This window comes from Platichthys flesus, chromosome 15 (assembly GCF_949316205.1).
Source record: "Platichthys flesus chromosome 15, fPlaFle2.1, whole genome shotgun sequence".
Taxonomy (NCBI): domain Eukaryota; kingdom Metazoa; phylum Chordata; class Actinopteri; order Pleuronectiformes; family Pleuronectidae; genus Platichthys; species Platichthys flesus.
In genome coordinates this window covers 4,660,195-4,674,235 of record NC_084959.1, presented here as the reverse complement: position 1 = coordinate 4,674,235, position 14,041 = coordinate 4,660,195, and the positions used below count along the sequence as shown (strand labels likewise).

The 14,041-nt window shown below is 44.4% G+C and overlaps 1 protein-coding gene across 1 annotated transcript in view; it reads left to right on the top strand.

Annotated features, from left to right (window-relative positions):
* Positions 1-14,041, top strand: part of LOC133969577 (protocadherin Fat 3) — a 66,027-nt gene that overhangs the window by 5,593 nt on the left and 46,393 nt on the right. Inside the window, 4 exon segments of the mRNA XM_062406147.1 lie at positions 3,981-4,099; positions 6,315-6,513; positions 12,254-12,315; positions 13,365-13,679. Of these exon segments, the coding sequence (XP_062262131.1) occupies positions 3,981-4,099; positions 6,315-6,513; positions 12,254-12,315; positions 13,365-13,679 (695 nt within the window).

The window sequence follows — 14,041 nt, the reverse complement described above, 5'->3', positions numbered from 1 at the left end:
AATTATTTGAATGGGCCTGATTTATTTGTCAAACTGGAAATGCCCCCTGATCTGGATCAACACCACCATGTAATGGGCTCTTCCCTGACCCATACTGTGTCCTTCCATCAAGTTTCATGGTAATCGGTCCAGTAGTTTCTGAGTAATCTTACATAGAAACCAACCAACCAAGCAACAGACAGCAGACAGGGGTGAAAACATAACCTCCTTAGCAGAGATCACTATGTTCTGTGTAAATACTCATACATTGACTTGAAACTGTATACTGCATAGATAGTATTACATAGTATTCTGTGATAGTTCTTTGCCGCTTTTACTCTCTTTAGTATTATAACCCCGGTAAGGAGCATCACCGCCAGTGAGAAAGTTTTAGAGTGCAGATTTTCCAGGGGAAATCAGAGTGCTTGTTAGAGCAGAAAGTGACGGGAGAGGAGGGGAGTGGAAGTGAAGCGAAGAGTGGAAGGGAGAGGATGCAGAGGAGTCTGGAGTAGATAAAAAAGTGTCAGAAGGAAACACTGCATTCTTCCTCCCGGACATCTTTAGATTTTTTTTATTGTAAAGTTCCAGCTTTTGTTATTTTCTTTTAATAGTATAACAAGCAAATGAGAAGTCTCTGACCAGTGCCATTTTGGTGTTTTGAGAAATACTCAAAGCCCATGCCGAGTATTCCTCTCTCCAAGAGTTTAATTTCTTCGTGGAGCGTAGATATAAGTGTTGTCAGGCGTGGACGGAGCCGCACTGCTGTCCTCCCACCATGCATCTGGCCCCCCTTTGTTCTCGCTGCTTGTCAATCCGTGGCTTTTAGTGCCAAGAAAAATATATGTGAAGAGAGAGTGCATGGAACAGCTGGAGAAAAGGGACAGAGAGAACGAGAGAGCTGCACGAGGGGAGAACTTATGCCTCTGCCTCCCCCGTAGTTTGATGCTCTATCATGCATCAGGTCATATCTGACATTTGTTAACCCCCCCCCCCCCCCCTTTTCCCACATTTGATATTAAGATGTTTAAAATTAAGACGACTTGGTCCCATGTGGGTGGAGAGTACAGGGGCTATCTCTCAGAAAAGAACGAGGATCTCTGCCAGCTCTAACCATCAGAACTCCAGCACTTTTAACACAGATTGGTATTCTTGTCATTGGTGAGGGGGGGCTAGGGGGTGGTAGGTAAAGCAAGCCCTCTAATTTCTCATTGAGCAGCTGTCTGAAGCCCCTGCTCCTCGATTAGCGGGTTTGCAAGCTCCAGGATTTGTCACACTCTGGACTGAGCATTCTTTAAGTTACACAGCAACACACAATTAAAAAGTAATCTATTCCCGATTTGCTAAAAGAAATTAGCAGGCTACAAAGATGCAGAGAGTGTTTTCCCATCAATCACGTGATTGATTATTTGGTGGCTTTAATGAGGCGGCGGGCCCCTAAAAGAGAACGGAGAAGTTAAATAGACACGACAGATAAACCTAAACCTAAGCGTACTGCAAACTTCTAGATTAGAAAATATGCCGTGACCACTCCATTTTTTCCCTGTGTCTTTGAAGTGTGTTATTTGTGTTGAGAATGGATGCTGTCGAGTCAGATTTATATTGAATTCACTGAATGGTGCCTGTCGGTCTTAAAGTTCAAAGAGCTTTTGAAAACAGCCAGCTCTGGTTTCCTCGTCTCTCTGTGTCGACTTATCTGACGGAGATGAGATGTGCTTTGAAAAGGACATGGTCAAGGACGACAGAGCAGGGATGTGTTTTTTTTTTGTTGCAAACACTCTTGCTATGCTCCGTGCACGCCCTCGGGAGGCTACTTACTCATAATCTGACATATACACACGCTGCCTGGTGATAAGGCAACACCTTCGCCATGCAGCATGAGGCAGTTGCAGCAAGACGGTGTTAAGTGTGGGAAATGGCCAGACGGTCACACCTCTCCCCTCTCGCCACTGATCTGTATGCGTGTAGGACCATCGCTTGAGCATGTGGGGCTTCTGGCTAAGTGGAAGTTGTGGAGGAGCAGACGTCTGCTGTGTGACAGAGAATCGGGTTAATTTCTCCCAACAACACAGGGGGATTCATACATGCATGAAAGATCAATCTATGTCCTTAAAAAGAAAAATGTATTCAGAGTCGAGTACTTTACCTTAAAGTCTCAGATTGGAGGATTTCCCCTGAACAATATATTTTATGATCTTTTTAATGAAGGGACGGCCAAGGTTATGCACGGAGTAAGGTCTGTTTCCCCCCCAGGGGCCTAAAGACGGGGCTGAACTGTCCTCACCCTCTCTGCCTCCCTGAAGTCCATCATCCATTTGTTTTGGTCAAACTAAGGAATTCGTCAGTATGGTCTTGTTATTACACTGCATTGAGAAACCCAGGATTTTATAAAATGTGTTGCCTGTGTATGCGTCTTGCTTGATATGCTCTTTTTTCAAGTTGAAATTACAGTGTTTTAAATGTTAGAGGAAGTCAAAGGCTGCCTAGCAAGTGCCTCACACATTCTGGAGAAGCCCCGTACACGTGTACTGAAATGCATATCATAATTAATCTTCAAATTAATTGCTGTTTAGCGTTAGTTTCCATTATTTCCTTGGCATTACTTAGAGTTTCATTATTCTTTTTTTCTCTTTTTCTCCAAGCCTTTACTATAATAGAGGAAACCCTGACATGTGTAATGTTCATTAGTATGGATAATGTGTGACAATAGGTTCATCTGCAACCATAAGACCCTTCATTCAACATCAAATATTACTCAAATGAAATACCGCCGACTCTAATACGTATTCTAATGGTAATTCTATCAAAGTTTAAGTCTCTGCAAAAGCACAAAGCTGCACATTGAAGACAGTGATCTCACTCAGCATCAATCAGTCTTTGAGTTTTAAAAAGTGGGATTGAAGGTTTAAGGTTTAAACGAACATGTAATTGCCAAAGTCAATAATCAGTCGCTCACGTTCAGCTCTGTGTAGCATTGGGTTCGAAGTTAATTGTTTGTGTACTCGAGCACAGATGCGTTTGCTCCAGAAGCGTCGGTGCACATCCATCTACGCCCGTAATGAGTTTCCTCTCCTCTGTTGAAGTCGCAGATTCATACATTGGTGGGAAGAGCTGGTTCCGTGAACTGCAGCGATTTAACAGAGAGACTCGATGAGAGTTTGCACTCGCTGGGTGGAAATCGACTGCTCGCCTCCGATCAGCTCACTCCATTTATCCCACTTACTTTCTGTTGCTAGAGATGATGCAGCTGTTTACTCTATATTAATCTGGTCTTTTCATCCTGAATTAGATTTTTGTTAATAAAAAACGACGTTCCTGACCTTGCTCCGTTGTGCTTCGCTGCTCTGACAATGTATGGACACCACACGCCAACTGTGAGGCTAATATTCAGAATGTGAACTGACATATGAGTTTGTCTGTGTGTGTGTTTGTGTGTTTGTGTGTGTGTGTTGTTTTCCTAGTGTTTACACAGACCTGCATGAATGATCTTAAAGACAAGAGGCGCCCATGTGTCAGCCACTGTGAACATTGTCTTTGTCCCTCAAGAGGTCACCAAAGCTGTCGGCTACTTATCTTCCTTTAGGCCACTAAACGCACGCCACTCTGTGTGTGTGTGTGTGTGTGTGTGTTTGTGTGTGTCGGTGTCTGTGTGTGTCTGGGTTGGTGTAGGGCAGTTCAGGGTACGTTTAGCACTGAGCAAATAGCAGTGGGAGCAGCTTGGTCAGCTGTGATTAGCTGTAGAGGAGCTGAAACATTGAAGGTGACGACAGCTAATGCCTGTGAATGTCAGTGAAGCCGGGACACAAAGTTTACACCCGACTTCTGTCCTTGCCTCCGGAAAACTTCTAAGACTTTCCACGATGAGATGTCTTAAGCTTTCTATTCTGGAGATGAAACCCTTTAAACCCCCCCACCCTCCCCCCTCCCACACACACACACACACACAGGTAAAAGATCAGATTCTGAAATAACGACCACATTAATCTTTCTCTCTGCTTCAACAGGCGTGATTTACACCGCCGGTATCCTGGACTGTGAAATCAAAGACTCCTATTGGCTGACGGTCTTCGCCACGGACAAGGGGGTCACACCCCTGTCAGCTTCCATAGAAGTCTTCATCCAGGTACACACACTCCGCTGCCAATATGCACATTGTACTGTGCATGCAGAAGAGGTCCTGTACGGAGAAAAACCTCCTCTGAGTTGACAGAGATCTGACGGAGAGGTACGTGTGAACTTGAAATGCAAAGGAGCTGTTGGCCGTGTTAGACAGGTGTCAGTGTGGAGATGTTTCTGATTAAGATTCATCAGCGGAGCCTCGATAAGTCACAGAGGTAGACGTTTAATATATTATGATATTAACACCAGGGTTATAATAGATGTTATATTTATAACTCTGTTAACCACCAACGGTTTGATTCTGAATTTGTCCTAGATTCGTCGGCAAACAGCCCAAAATGAGGAAATGGTAGTTTGATAGAAAATAGTTGAAATCTACTAATTGGCCTTTGTGGATTGAACCAAACTAAAAGATTTGAACTGCAGCTTCTTGGGCTTCACACGCTAGAAAGAGCAGAGCTTTTATTTCAGGCTGCAGAGGGATGATTATTAACACTTGAAAAGATGCTTTATTTCCACCACAAAGTTTAGATTTTACCGTACATTTGTTATGCTCCTTATAAGATGCAGATTTCAAACATGCAACTTCTAACATCTTTATACTCCCAAAATTATGAATTTATTAAAGGAGACTTTTTCAGTTTTTGATCCCTCTAGTTGGTTATAACGTTTTTTTTTATCCGTAAAACCTTCTGCAAAGCGATAATGAGCGATTATAGGATTAAAGTGAAATATGTTAAGTAAATAAGTTATATATTGTGTGCACATTTTCCCTCTAGGCTGTTATATATAAGGTGTCATGTAACATCACGATGGCCCCATTTTGCTTCACACACTTAATGCTAGTCTGGCGCCACCTAACAAAGGTAAAGCTAGAACAGAAGCAGTCAGAGAGATTTCCTCCATGCGTGGGAAGCGGTTGACCAATCACAACATTCCCTTTATCAGGAGGTGGGGCTTAAAGAGACAGGAGCTCGAACCAGGCGTTTCAGACAGAGGCTGAAAAGAGGAGCTGCAGCAACGAGCAGCAATATGAACCTAAATATGAGCAGAATCTGTCTCCTTTGAATGCTGCTGCTGACAGATTAGTGCTACAGTCTCTATCTGTCATTGATAAAGTTCTCCGGGTGGCCATCATTACTCTCTAATGACGCCTACAGACTGAAGTGTATTGCAAGTCCCGCTGTGACAGGGATCCAATAAAAGTGGGTACGACGTCAAGTTTGATGTATGTGAACAGTGTGATGATGGAAACATTGATGAATCGCTGACTACGACGGATATAATTACACAACAATACAACCTCATTACCTCGTGTCACTCATCTGTAGTTGTAAACAATAAAGCAAAGCAAGAATCACATGTTTTACCATCTATTATGTTTATCTGGGTTCGGCTCCACTGATAACGCTGCATTCCTATTGGTTGGTTAGTAGTTTTGGGTCGTAGCAGTAGTCACACTTGTGTCTCAGACTATTGTCATGTTTCTTTCATGCTGGTTGCTGTGTGGTTTGCAATAAGAGAGTTACAGTCTCTGCTTTGGCCCCGGTTCTACTCAGCACTCCAGTAATCCACTGTTTAAACACTCAGACACGCACACATCACTGCTGCAGCTCCACTCCCCCTTTGGGGAAGAGTTCAGCGGCGTATAAAAAACACAAACAGCCTTTCCTGGCTCCGGGACATTCAGGTGCGGTGGTGTGATCGGGTGCTCTACTCGCAGCCTCTTCATCACAGACGGAAATAGGGAGATTAATCAGGCCCAGGTGCTCCTCATTCACCGGCTGAAGCGCCTTGGCTCGGCGTGCCTCCCAGCAAACGCTCCATCAACGCCCTGTTTGCCATAAATATTCTAGATCTGTGCTGAAAGAAGGGAAATTAATTTGCAGTGCATTTAAAGTGTGACATCTATGACATTTTTTTGGTTAATACATTTCCATTTTCTGACTGATGGCAAATCAACCGTGAACCCATTGCGTGGCTGCATTTCCTCAGTTGTTTGGGATATTAAAATCAGCAGAGAAAACACAACAACACTCTACATGCTGATTTATCAACGCAATCCGTTGCCAAGTCAGATCCATCTCAGAGACGGAGGACAGATAAGATGGATGCACGCAGCGCTGCCAAATCCTGTACCTCAGCCAACCCCTCTCTCTCTCCCTTTCTCCTCTTTGTGTCTCCTCTTTTCTCCCCCCCTCCCCATCCTCCTTTCTCAGGTAGAAGACGTCAATGACAACGCTCCCCTCACCTCGGATCCCATCTACCACCCGGTCGTGATGGAGAACTCTCCAAAGGACGTGTCCGTCATCCGCATCCAGGCGCAGGATCCCGACCTCACCGCCACGCCGAGTCGGCTGAGTTATCGCATCACAGCCGGCAACCCGCAGAACTTCTTCTCTATCAACCCCAAAACAGGTAGGACTCACAAAACAGACGAGTAGTACTTATTATCTCATCCTTTTGAACAACATGTAACTGCACAAGCTGATTGTCATTATGTGTTTGTCTCTGAAATCGCTTAAATTCTCTTTCATCATTTCCCTCCCACTTCATTCATTCACTTAATAAAAGCCTTTGATTCTCACACAACAAATTAAAGACACTTTTGTTCCCACACTGCCAAGCCGTGCAGACCAACTTCATCGCAATCAAATATTTCTTCTTCAGGGGTGTAAGCTCTTTCTGGGAAATTAGTGCAGTCAAATTTTTTTTTTTTAATAAGCCCCCATGTGGGTGAATATCTTCTAATTGTGAAGGAGTTTACATTAGTCAGAGCAGTTTTCCATCCCATTAGCTACAGGAAAGGCCAACTAGGGTGTTTTTATCCATTTTGTGACCTGTAGTGATATGAAATGAAAAAGTAAAACCATGCTGGCAGGAGGTTCCAGGAGAATTAGCTGGGATTTGGAACGTGTTTTTTTATTTAGAAGCTCCTGCCAACTTCAAAAATCCCCCCTGCGCTACATGTGGGATCGAGATGGAGCCGGGAAGAGGGTGAACCTGTAAAAATTATGATCTGACAGCCTCTGGTCCTATTTTACCTTTTGTGAGCCTGCATGTGGAGAATACTGCGTGAGAAGTTAAAGCCTGAAAGTTTTGATTTAATGTGTAGCTGCTAAAAGAAACTAAAACCAGTGCGTTTCTGTGAATTAAAGCTTAATGGACTGTAACACTATCTTTCTCATTAACATATATACAGTAGTTCTGTCTCAGTCTAGTTGAAGTGGGCGGTTAAGAAAACCCGATAACGATTTGGATCAAACTGAATCATGATTCTATTCGTTTGCAGTGGGAAAATACTTTGTTCGATAGTTTGGACTTTCGGAACTATCACAGGAAGTTGAGACAGCATTAAACGATAGAAGAAGAATTGCAGGATTATTGACTTAGCTCCGAGGATATAATCTCCAAATGACAAGCAAGAACAAAATTAACTAAGGAAAGACTTCTGAATGCACTTTATTTGAAAACATTTGTGAACACAACCAATCGACGTCAAGTAGTAAGCGCAGCCCACATTATCACAAACACATTCCTAAGGTCCTATTTTACAATGTGGGACAAAAACTAACCAGATCCATATAAACGATGTGAAGCTTGGTTTTGACTTTCAGGTGTGAAAACAGTTTCAGTCCCTGAGATGAGGAGCAGGTCACAACCCTTTTTTATTCTGTTTTCAAATTTGTAGTTTTCAGACCCAACCAATGCAGTTCATCAACATTTATCACAGGCATTTTTAGAACTTGATTTAAGATCTGCAAACAGAGTTGAATTTGTAAACTTATTAAATTTTTAATTTAATCTTCTACTGTGGGGGCTTTGCACAGTTTTCAGTTTTTAATCAGAACTCAGAGATTATGTTCACAAACATATTGCTTGTTTTGTGTAATCAGATGATCTGTGCGTGGTAATACTTTGTTTATACATTCTCAAAATTATATCAGACCCCGAGACTATACATCGGTAGATTTAATGAACCATCAAAATCTATTTTTAGACATTTGCACACTTCCTTTAATGCTAATTTCCCTATGTTTTACAGCCGCTGCCTGTGAGCTGAATGTCATCTCACAAAGTTAAACCCCAGCGTCATTTCAAACCTCACAAACCCTTAGACCCCGTGTAAGAGACAGGATCCCTTCCAGCGCCAGGGGTAAAATAAAGAGTGTGGTTTAATGATCACATTTTTCAAGTAATTACGATTAATTGACAAAACGTCCCCTTTTTAAAAAATGGGACAGATTGTGACTCTATCTGCACAGAATACAAACATTATTAAAGTGAGATATGCTTCGCTTTGTGCTGCCAAGTGTGACGTCTCGGGGGGGGGGGGGGGGGTCTTTGCTTTCCGATGACAAGCTTCCATTGAAGAATTATTGAAGAGGTGAAATGTTCTATTCAAATCGGGATTTAAAAAAAAAAAACTGAGATTCTCCGAGAACTCTTTGCTTTCTCCGCCCCAGATAAAGTTAAGAGTGTGTCAGTACAACCGAAGGCTCCAGTATGTACATCTCAGCTCTTACAGGGACCAGGATCCTGATGCAAAGACATGCTGGAGTGATGATAAAACAAACCTGTGGCCCGCATGTAATATTCAGTTCTGCAGGAAGTGATTCCCTCATGTTGCGCTGTTGCATGTTCGCTCTGTCTCTGAATCAAAGTGGCTTGTTACGTCTCTCGTCCTCTGTCCCTCGATGAATATGTGCTTGTAGAATGGTAGATGTGTAAAACTGACATGATGCAGAGAAGCAGACTCAACTCAAGCAGGGGGAAGAAGACTCATATTTATTCTAATAAGGACGAACTGGTCCTCAGTGACATGTGCTCTGTCTCAGACGTGGAAGGATGTTGTAAAAACGTTTGTCAGAAATGCTTAATACCAAAGTCTCTTTAAATGTCAAACTCGGTTTACTCGGAACACTGTGTATCCAAAAGATTCTGAGCAAACCTTGGATTTTAGTTTCAGTTGCTGCATTATTGAGAATGTGGACGAGGAAGCTCTGGAAAGACGTTTCAAAGGGCAACCAGAGAGACTTTGCTTTACCTGAAAAGAATCGTAAAGGAGAATAGCAACTTCCCTCCGCCAAGGTCCGACAGTCCCTTGTGTAACCTCTGCTCCACCCTGATTTATATTTGGACCACATGCCACACACTCCCCTGGATAGGCCTGATTATTTTTTATCAATCCAAGCATTATGACCTGAGATATCAACACAAATTAAAAAAAACAACATCAGCTAATCTTGTTCATGTTTCTATAATAATAATATAATTTTCCACCACCTCACTGCTTCCATTAGAGTCTAGGAGAATAAAACATGATGCAGGGCCTTGTTCATCTTAGCTGTAATAAAGACTTATTGTGTCGCTGCATCTGTCAGATGTAAAACTCCGTAATGGAGTCGCAAAAATGATATGGAGTTGATTTGTTCTACAGCTGATTAGAATACACATCTAACAGCTGAGTGTGTGTGTGTGTGTGGACGCGTGTGTGTGTGTGTGTGTGGGTGTGTGTGTGAGTGTGAGCGGGAGACAGATTGAGAACGAGAGTTTGTGGCTGTTTAATCAAATGATTAATTGGCTGCAGAGGACAGAGCTGCTGCCGTGAGTCGCTGATGATCAAGATGGTGCTGCCTCACACAGCAGGAAACTCACAGGAGATTGTGTAACCACATGTGTTCATACATCTCTGTGTGAAGAGCATCATGCACATCTGGGTGTGTGACTGTGTGTGTGTGTGTGTGCCCCAGGGGAGGGTTTTTAGCCATCTGAGCCCCGCCGCCTGTCTCAGAAACCCAGACTAAATCATAACTCCGTACAGGGGGAACTCGTGTTGATGACTATCTCGTTGATGCCGTGATAAATGACCTGTCGCCATAAAACTCTGCAATTGGTTTTGAATATTTCATGCAATCGTCCCCCTCAGAGGCCGCGCTTCAAAACAGCTTCCACCCTTGTCATTGAAGACCAGTAAATAACAAGGAAAGTGTGGGAGATTTCTTTTATTTCATGGGATTTCTGTTCTGCAGTAAATCTGAATACAATCATTGCTGTAAATCTGAGAGTAATGGAATCGGCGGTGCAGGTCTATTAGTTAGGTAATGAGACATGGGCGAGTGAGAGATGAATTCAATATGAATCACTCTTCGCTGCTTCCCCAGTCAGAAACTTTCCATGCACCAGAGCGAGTTCATTGGACAGATGAATAAACAAAGCCCCGGCTGATTGATTTGCTTTCATGAAGCAGCTGCCTGCGACATTATGACCCGAACGGAAAAAGCGGCGTCAAGTTCAAATCCACATCTGTAATGGTACAAACATCTGAAGTTCACCGTGGAAGTGTCAGTTTGAAGCGTTGGAGGTAGCCCACCCTGCATCGAGGCGGAACATCTGAACGAGTGCGACGTGTTTGAATGTGACAGCTTCCCGGCGCCGCCTGCTCAGTCTGCTGGTGTGTGAGCGCCGCCGACCTCCATCGGGCAGAGTGAAAACGATGAGTGTTGACACGGGGTGTTGTGTTATGTGGAGCGCTTCTTGTGCGTCTGTTGTGGCGTCACGGTGGCTGCGTGACCTTTTTAGCACCCTCCCTTTGATCGCATTGATTCCGCTGCACCAGAACATAAACAGAACTCGGCTGCGGATGTTTGAGTCGATGCGCTCGAGCGGCAACGAGCAGAAATCTAAAAATGATTAGAAAACCTAAACCTGGTGTTTTTAATCTCACTCCACTTAGAAAACGTACGGGAGCTATTCATCCTGTGAAGAACGAGGCCCAGTTTAAATTACCGACACTATCTCCCAAAGAGGGAGGCTAAAGATTGGAAACAGGCCACTGGACCATTACATGGAATTTCATATGCATGGGAAGTTGTGGGTGGGCATATTTAAACTTTTTTCTGACGTCCAATTAAAATGGAGGATTGTCCGGCTGCAGAGTTGCTGCGAGCTGTAGATCATTGATTTTTATCAGAGCTGTTACTCACGCTGCGCTCCACTGAACAAGCCCCACCTCCACCCTCTCCACCCTCTCCACCCTCTCTCACTCTCTCCTGCAGCTTGTGGCCGTCGCTCTGGATTTGCTCCTAATTTGCTTAATTGAAGTTAGCCTGCATAGCAAGCTCAAGGTGACACTGCGATATGTGCGAGCACGGCAGCGAGCGTGAGAGAGTGCACGCCTCTCCGCTGAGTGTGGACCACACAGATATTTGGAGCCTCCACACTAATCCCGCTTTGCTGCATTGCTTCATTAGGCTTTGACAAACACGTTCGTGCACATTCAGTGTTATTCTGCATAGAAATGCAAACAGAAAACACATCAGAGTTCATATATGTTTGAATTTCAGCCTGTGTCTGTGATTTTTGGCATTTTTCGCAATAAGAAAAAGTAAATAATAACATTTCAGTCCTTGTATCACTGCAGCTTTGTATTTACGACCCAGGATGATATAGTTGGTTCGCAGCTGAGAGGTTTCTCTGTGTTTCGTCTCATGAATACTATTCAAGGACATTCGTTTCTCTAGGAAAACAAATATCTGTGTGTTGTAAAACGAACACGTAAAGGGCTGAATAAGTCGCTGAATCAATGTCTGCGTTTCCCTTTTCCATCTGATAATGTCTGGAGAGGTTATTTTTGATTTGTTTAAAGTTTTTTACCGAGGAAACCTTGAAATTATCGATCAACACAATCTGCGTCGGGGGAGCAAGAGGTGGCGTCTTTGCTCTTTGGGAAAATGGAGCCGCCGTCGGAGGCTGTGATTTCTCGTGCAGTCGGCAGTCTGCTCAGCGGAATAATGTGGCTCGATCAAAGTGTTATCAATAGCCCTGCTCCTTTCCCAATGTCCCGGTGGCACGCTGGCCAACCGAGTGACCCACAGCCACGTGAGCATGTGCCAAATGCCATCGCCTCTGCCAGAGCTGCAGGCTGTGGTAACAAAGAGCAATATATCATCCGTGTGCATGTGGGGATTCACACGTGCACGGCCGCTCATTCTTCACTCTGATTGGAAGTTATTTTGGCCTCGTAAAACTTTACACTGTTTGTAAACTTTAATATGTTTTATGATGTTGGGAATCCAGACAGTAAAAGTAGCAGCAGCTCCTCGTCCATTCATGTGTCTGTCTCTGTGATCGAAAGTTTCTCTTTTGTGACATTTAGGACTCATCACGACGACGGCGAGGAAACTGGACAGAGAACAACAGGCGGAGCACTTTTTAGAGGTACAGTAAAATCCTCTTACAGCGCTCATTGCTTTATAGTATTATTATTTATCTGGCCCCGCCACCTGCCACAGCTCACTATTAACAGAGACACGGCGGAGGACAACCCTGGCAGGCCCTCAAGGCTCCATAAACTGTGATGAATGGCTGCACTTTTGGGCCCCAGGTTTTGAGGATTTTTTCTAAATGTAATCATTCATCACTGGTTATCTTCTCAAGTCAGAATGAGAACAGGGGAGGAGAGGAGTTGCTCTGCCTGGCGTTTGATAAGCGCAGACACTGGGCATACAGATAGCTCCGTGATTACCATTTCACTTGCTCCTGTTGCTCTGCATGCAGATGAACCTGATAATCACAGACTCCCGACTTTGGAGACACAGGCAAACTTCCACTTTCCCAGACTTGTCCTTCAACTTATTGAAGTCGGTGGAATCCACGAGCACTTTGCCCCCTTGACAAAATGAATGAAATAACCCGCGGTTGACCCACAGCACTGCTGCGAGGCGTTGTGTTGCTGTATTGCCTGCGGACTTGTCCAGGCTCTATAAGTCTGCTTTGTTCGGGCTCCAGGATTTAATAAGAGCCCAGCTTATGACAACACGCGAGAAAAAGAAGGCAGCAGACGTTAAAGAAATTCGCTCACATCTATCACTTCGTATATACGTCAAACATTCACAGCTAAGAAGAGTTTAAAATTGGGGGCAGGAGTGTTTGTTGTCTCCTGTCTGGTCCTGAGATGTCAAGCTGGATTGCCTGTGCATGCACTGCATACCACAGCGCCTGTCTGTAATTACTAGTCTAGAGAGCGGCCGAGCTGGCAGCAGCGGTGTTCGCCCTGATCTAATCCAATTGATCAGTGATCAGACCTCTGCCTCTGCCTCCAGGGGATCAATAATACAAAGAGATTTCTGGTGAGCTCGGCCCCACGCGCCCTCCTGCGCACCACAGTGACATTCATACAGTGGGAGATGTTAATAAACACACGCCCTCGCAAATGAACACCCATCAGAACTCGCTCAGGGGACTCAAATGTTCCCACATTTGCTCAGGTGACGGTGATAGACGGACCCGTGACCACCCGCCAGTCCACCGTGTGGGTCATCGTTCACATCGAGGACCAGAACGACAACCCGCCCACCTTCCCGGAGGTCACCTACCGCATCAGCTTGCCAGAGCGAGACCGCAACAAGCGCGGTGAGCCGGTGTACCGCGTCTTTGCCTACGACCGCGACCTTGGACCAAATGGCAACATCACCTACAGCATCGTGGACGGTAACGACGACGAGAGGTTCGGAATCGACCCGAGGACGGCGATGGTGTCGTCAAAGAAGGTGGTGACTGCCGGAAGCTACGATATCCTCACTGTGAGTCTCATGTTTGAAATATGGTCACGAATGGCCCTGTCCTATTAAGCCGGTTTACACAAAAACCTTTGAATGTCTTTCCACAAAAAAGGCCCCAAACCTGCAACAACCAACATTGTGTAGCTGAGGTTATGTGGATTCAGTCAGGAATCAACAGTTCATATGCATCTTCAATAGTTTCAGATCTATTTTCAAACGAAAGGGCAGAATTTAAGGGGCCTCTGTGGAGTCATTAAGCTAAGATTTGGCAAAATGAGACATTTCAGTTAACCTCACTAGAGACTCTTCTAAGACTGAGGCCTCTTTCAGGGACGGTCCCCGCTCGCCACAAGTCCTGCTTTTCCAAATCCTGTTTCTTGTTA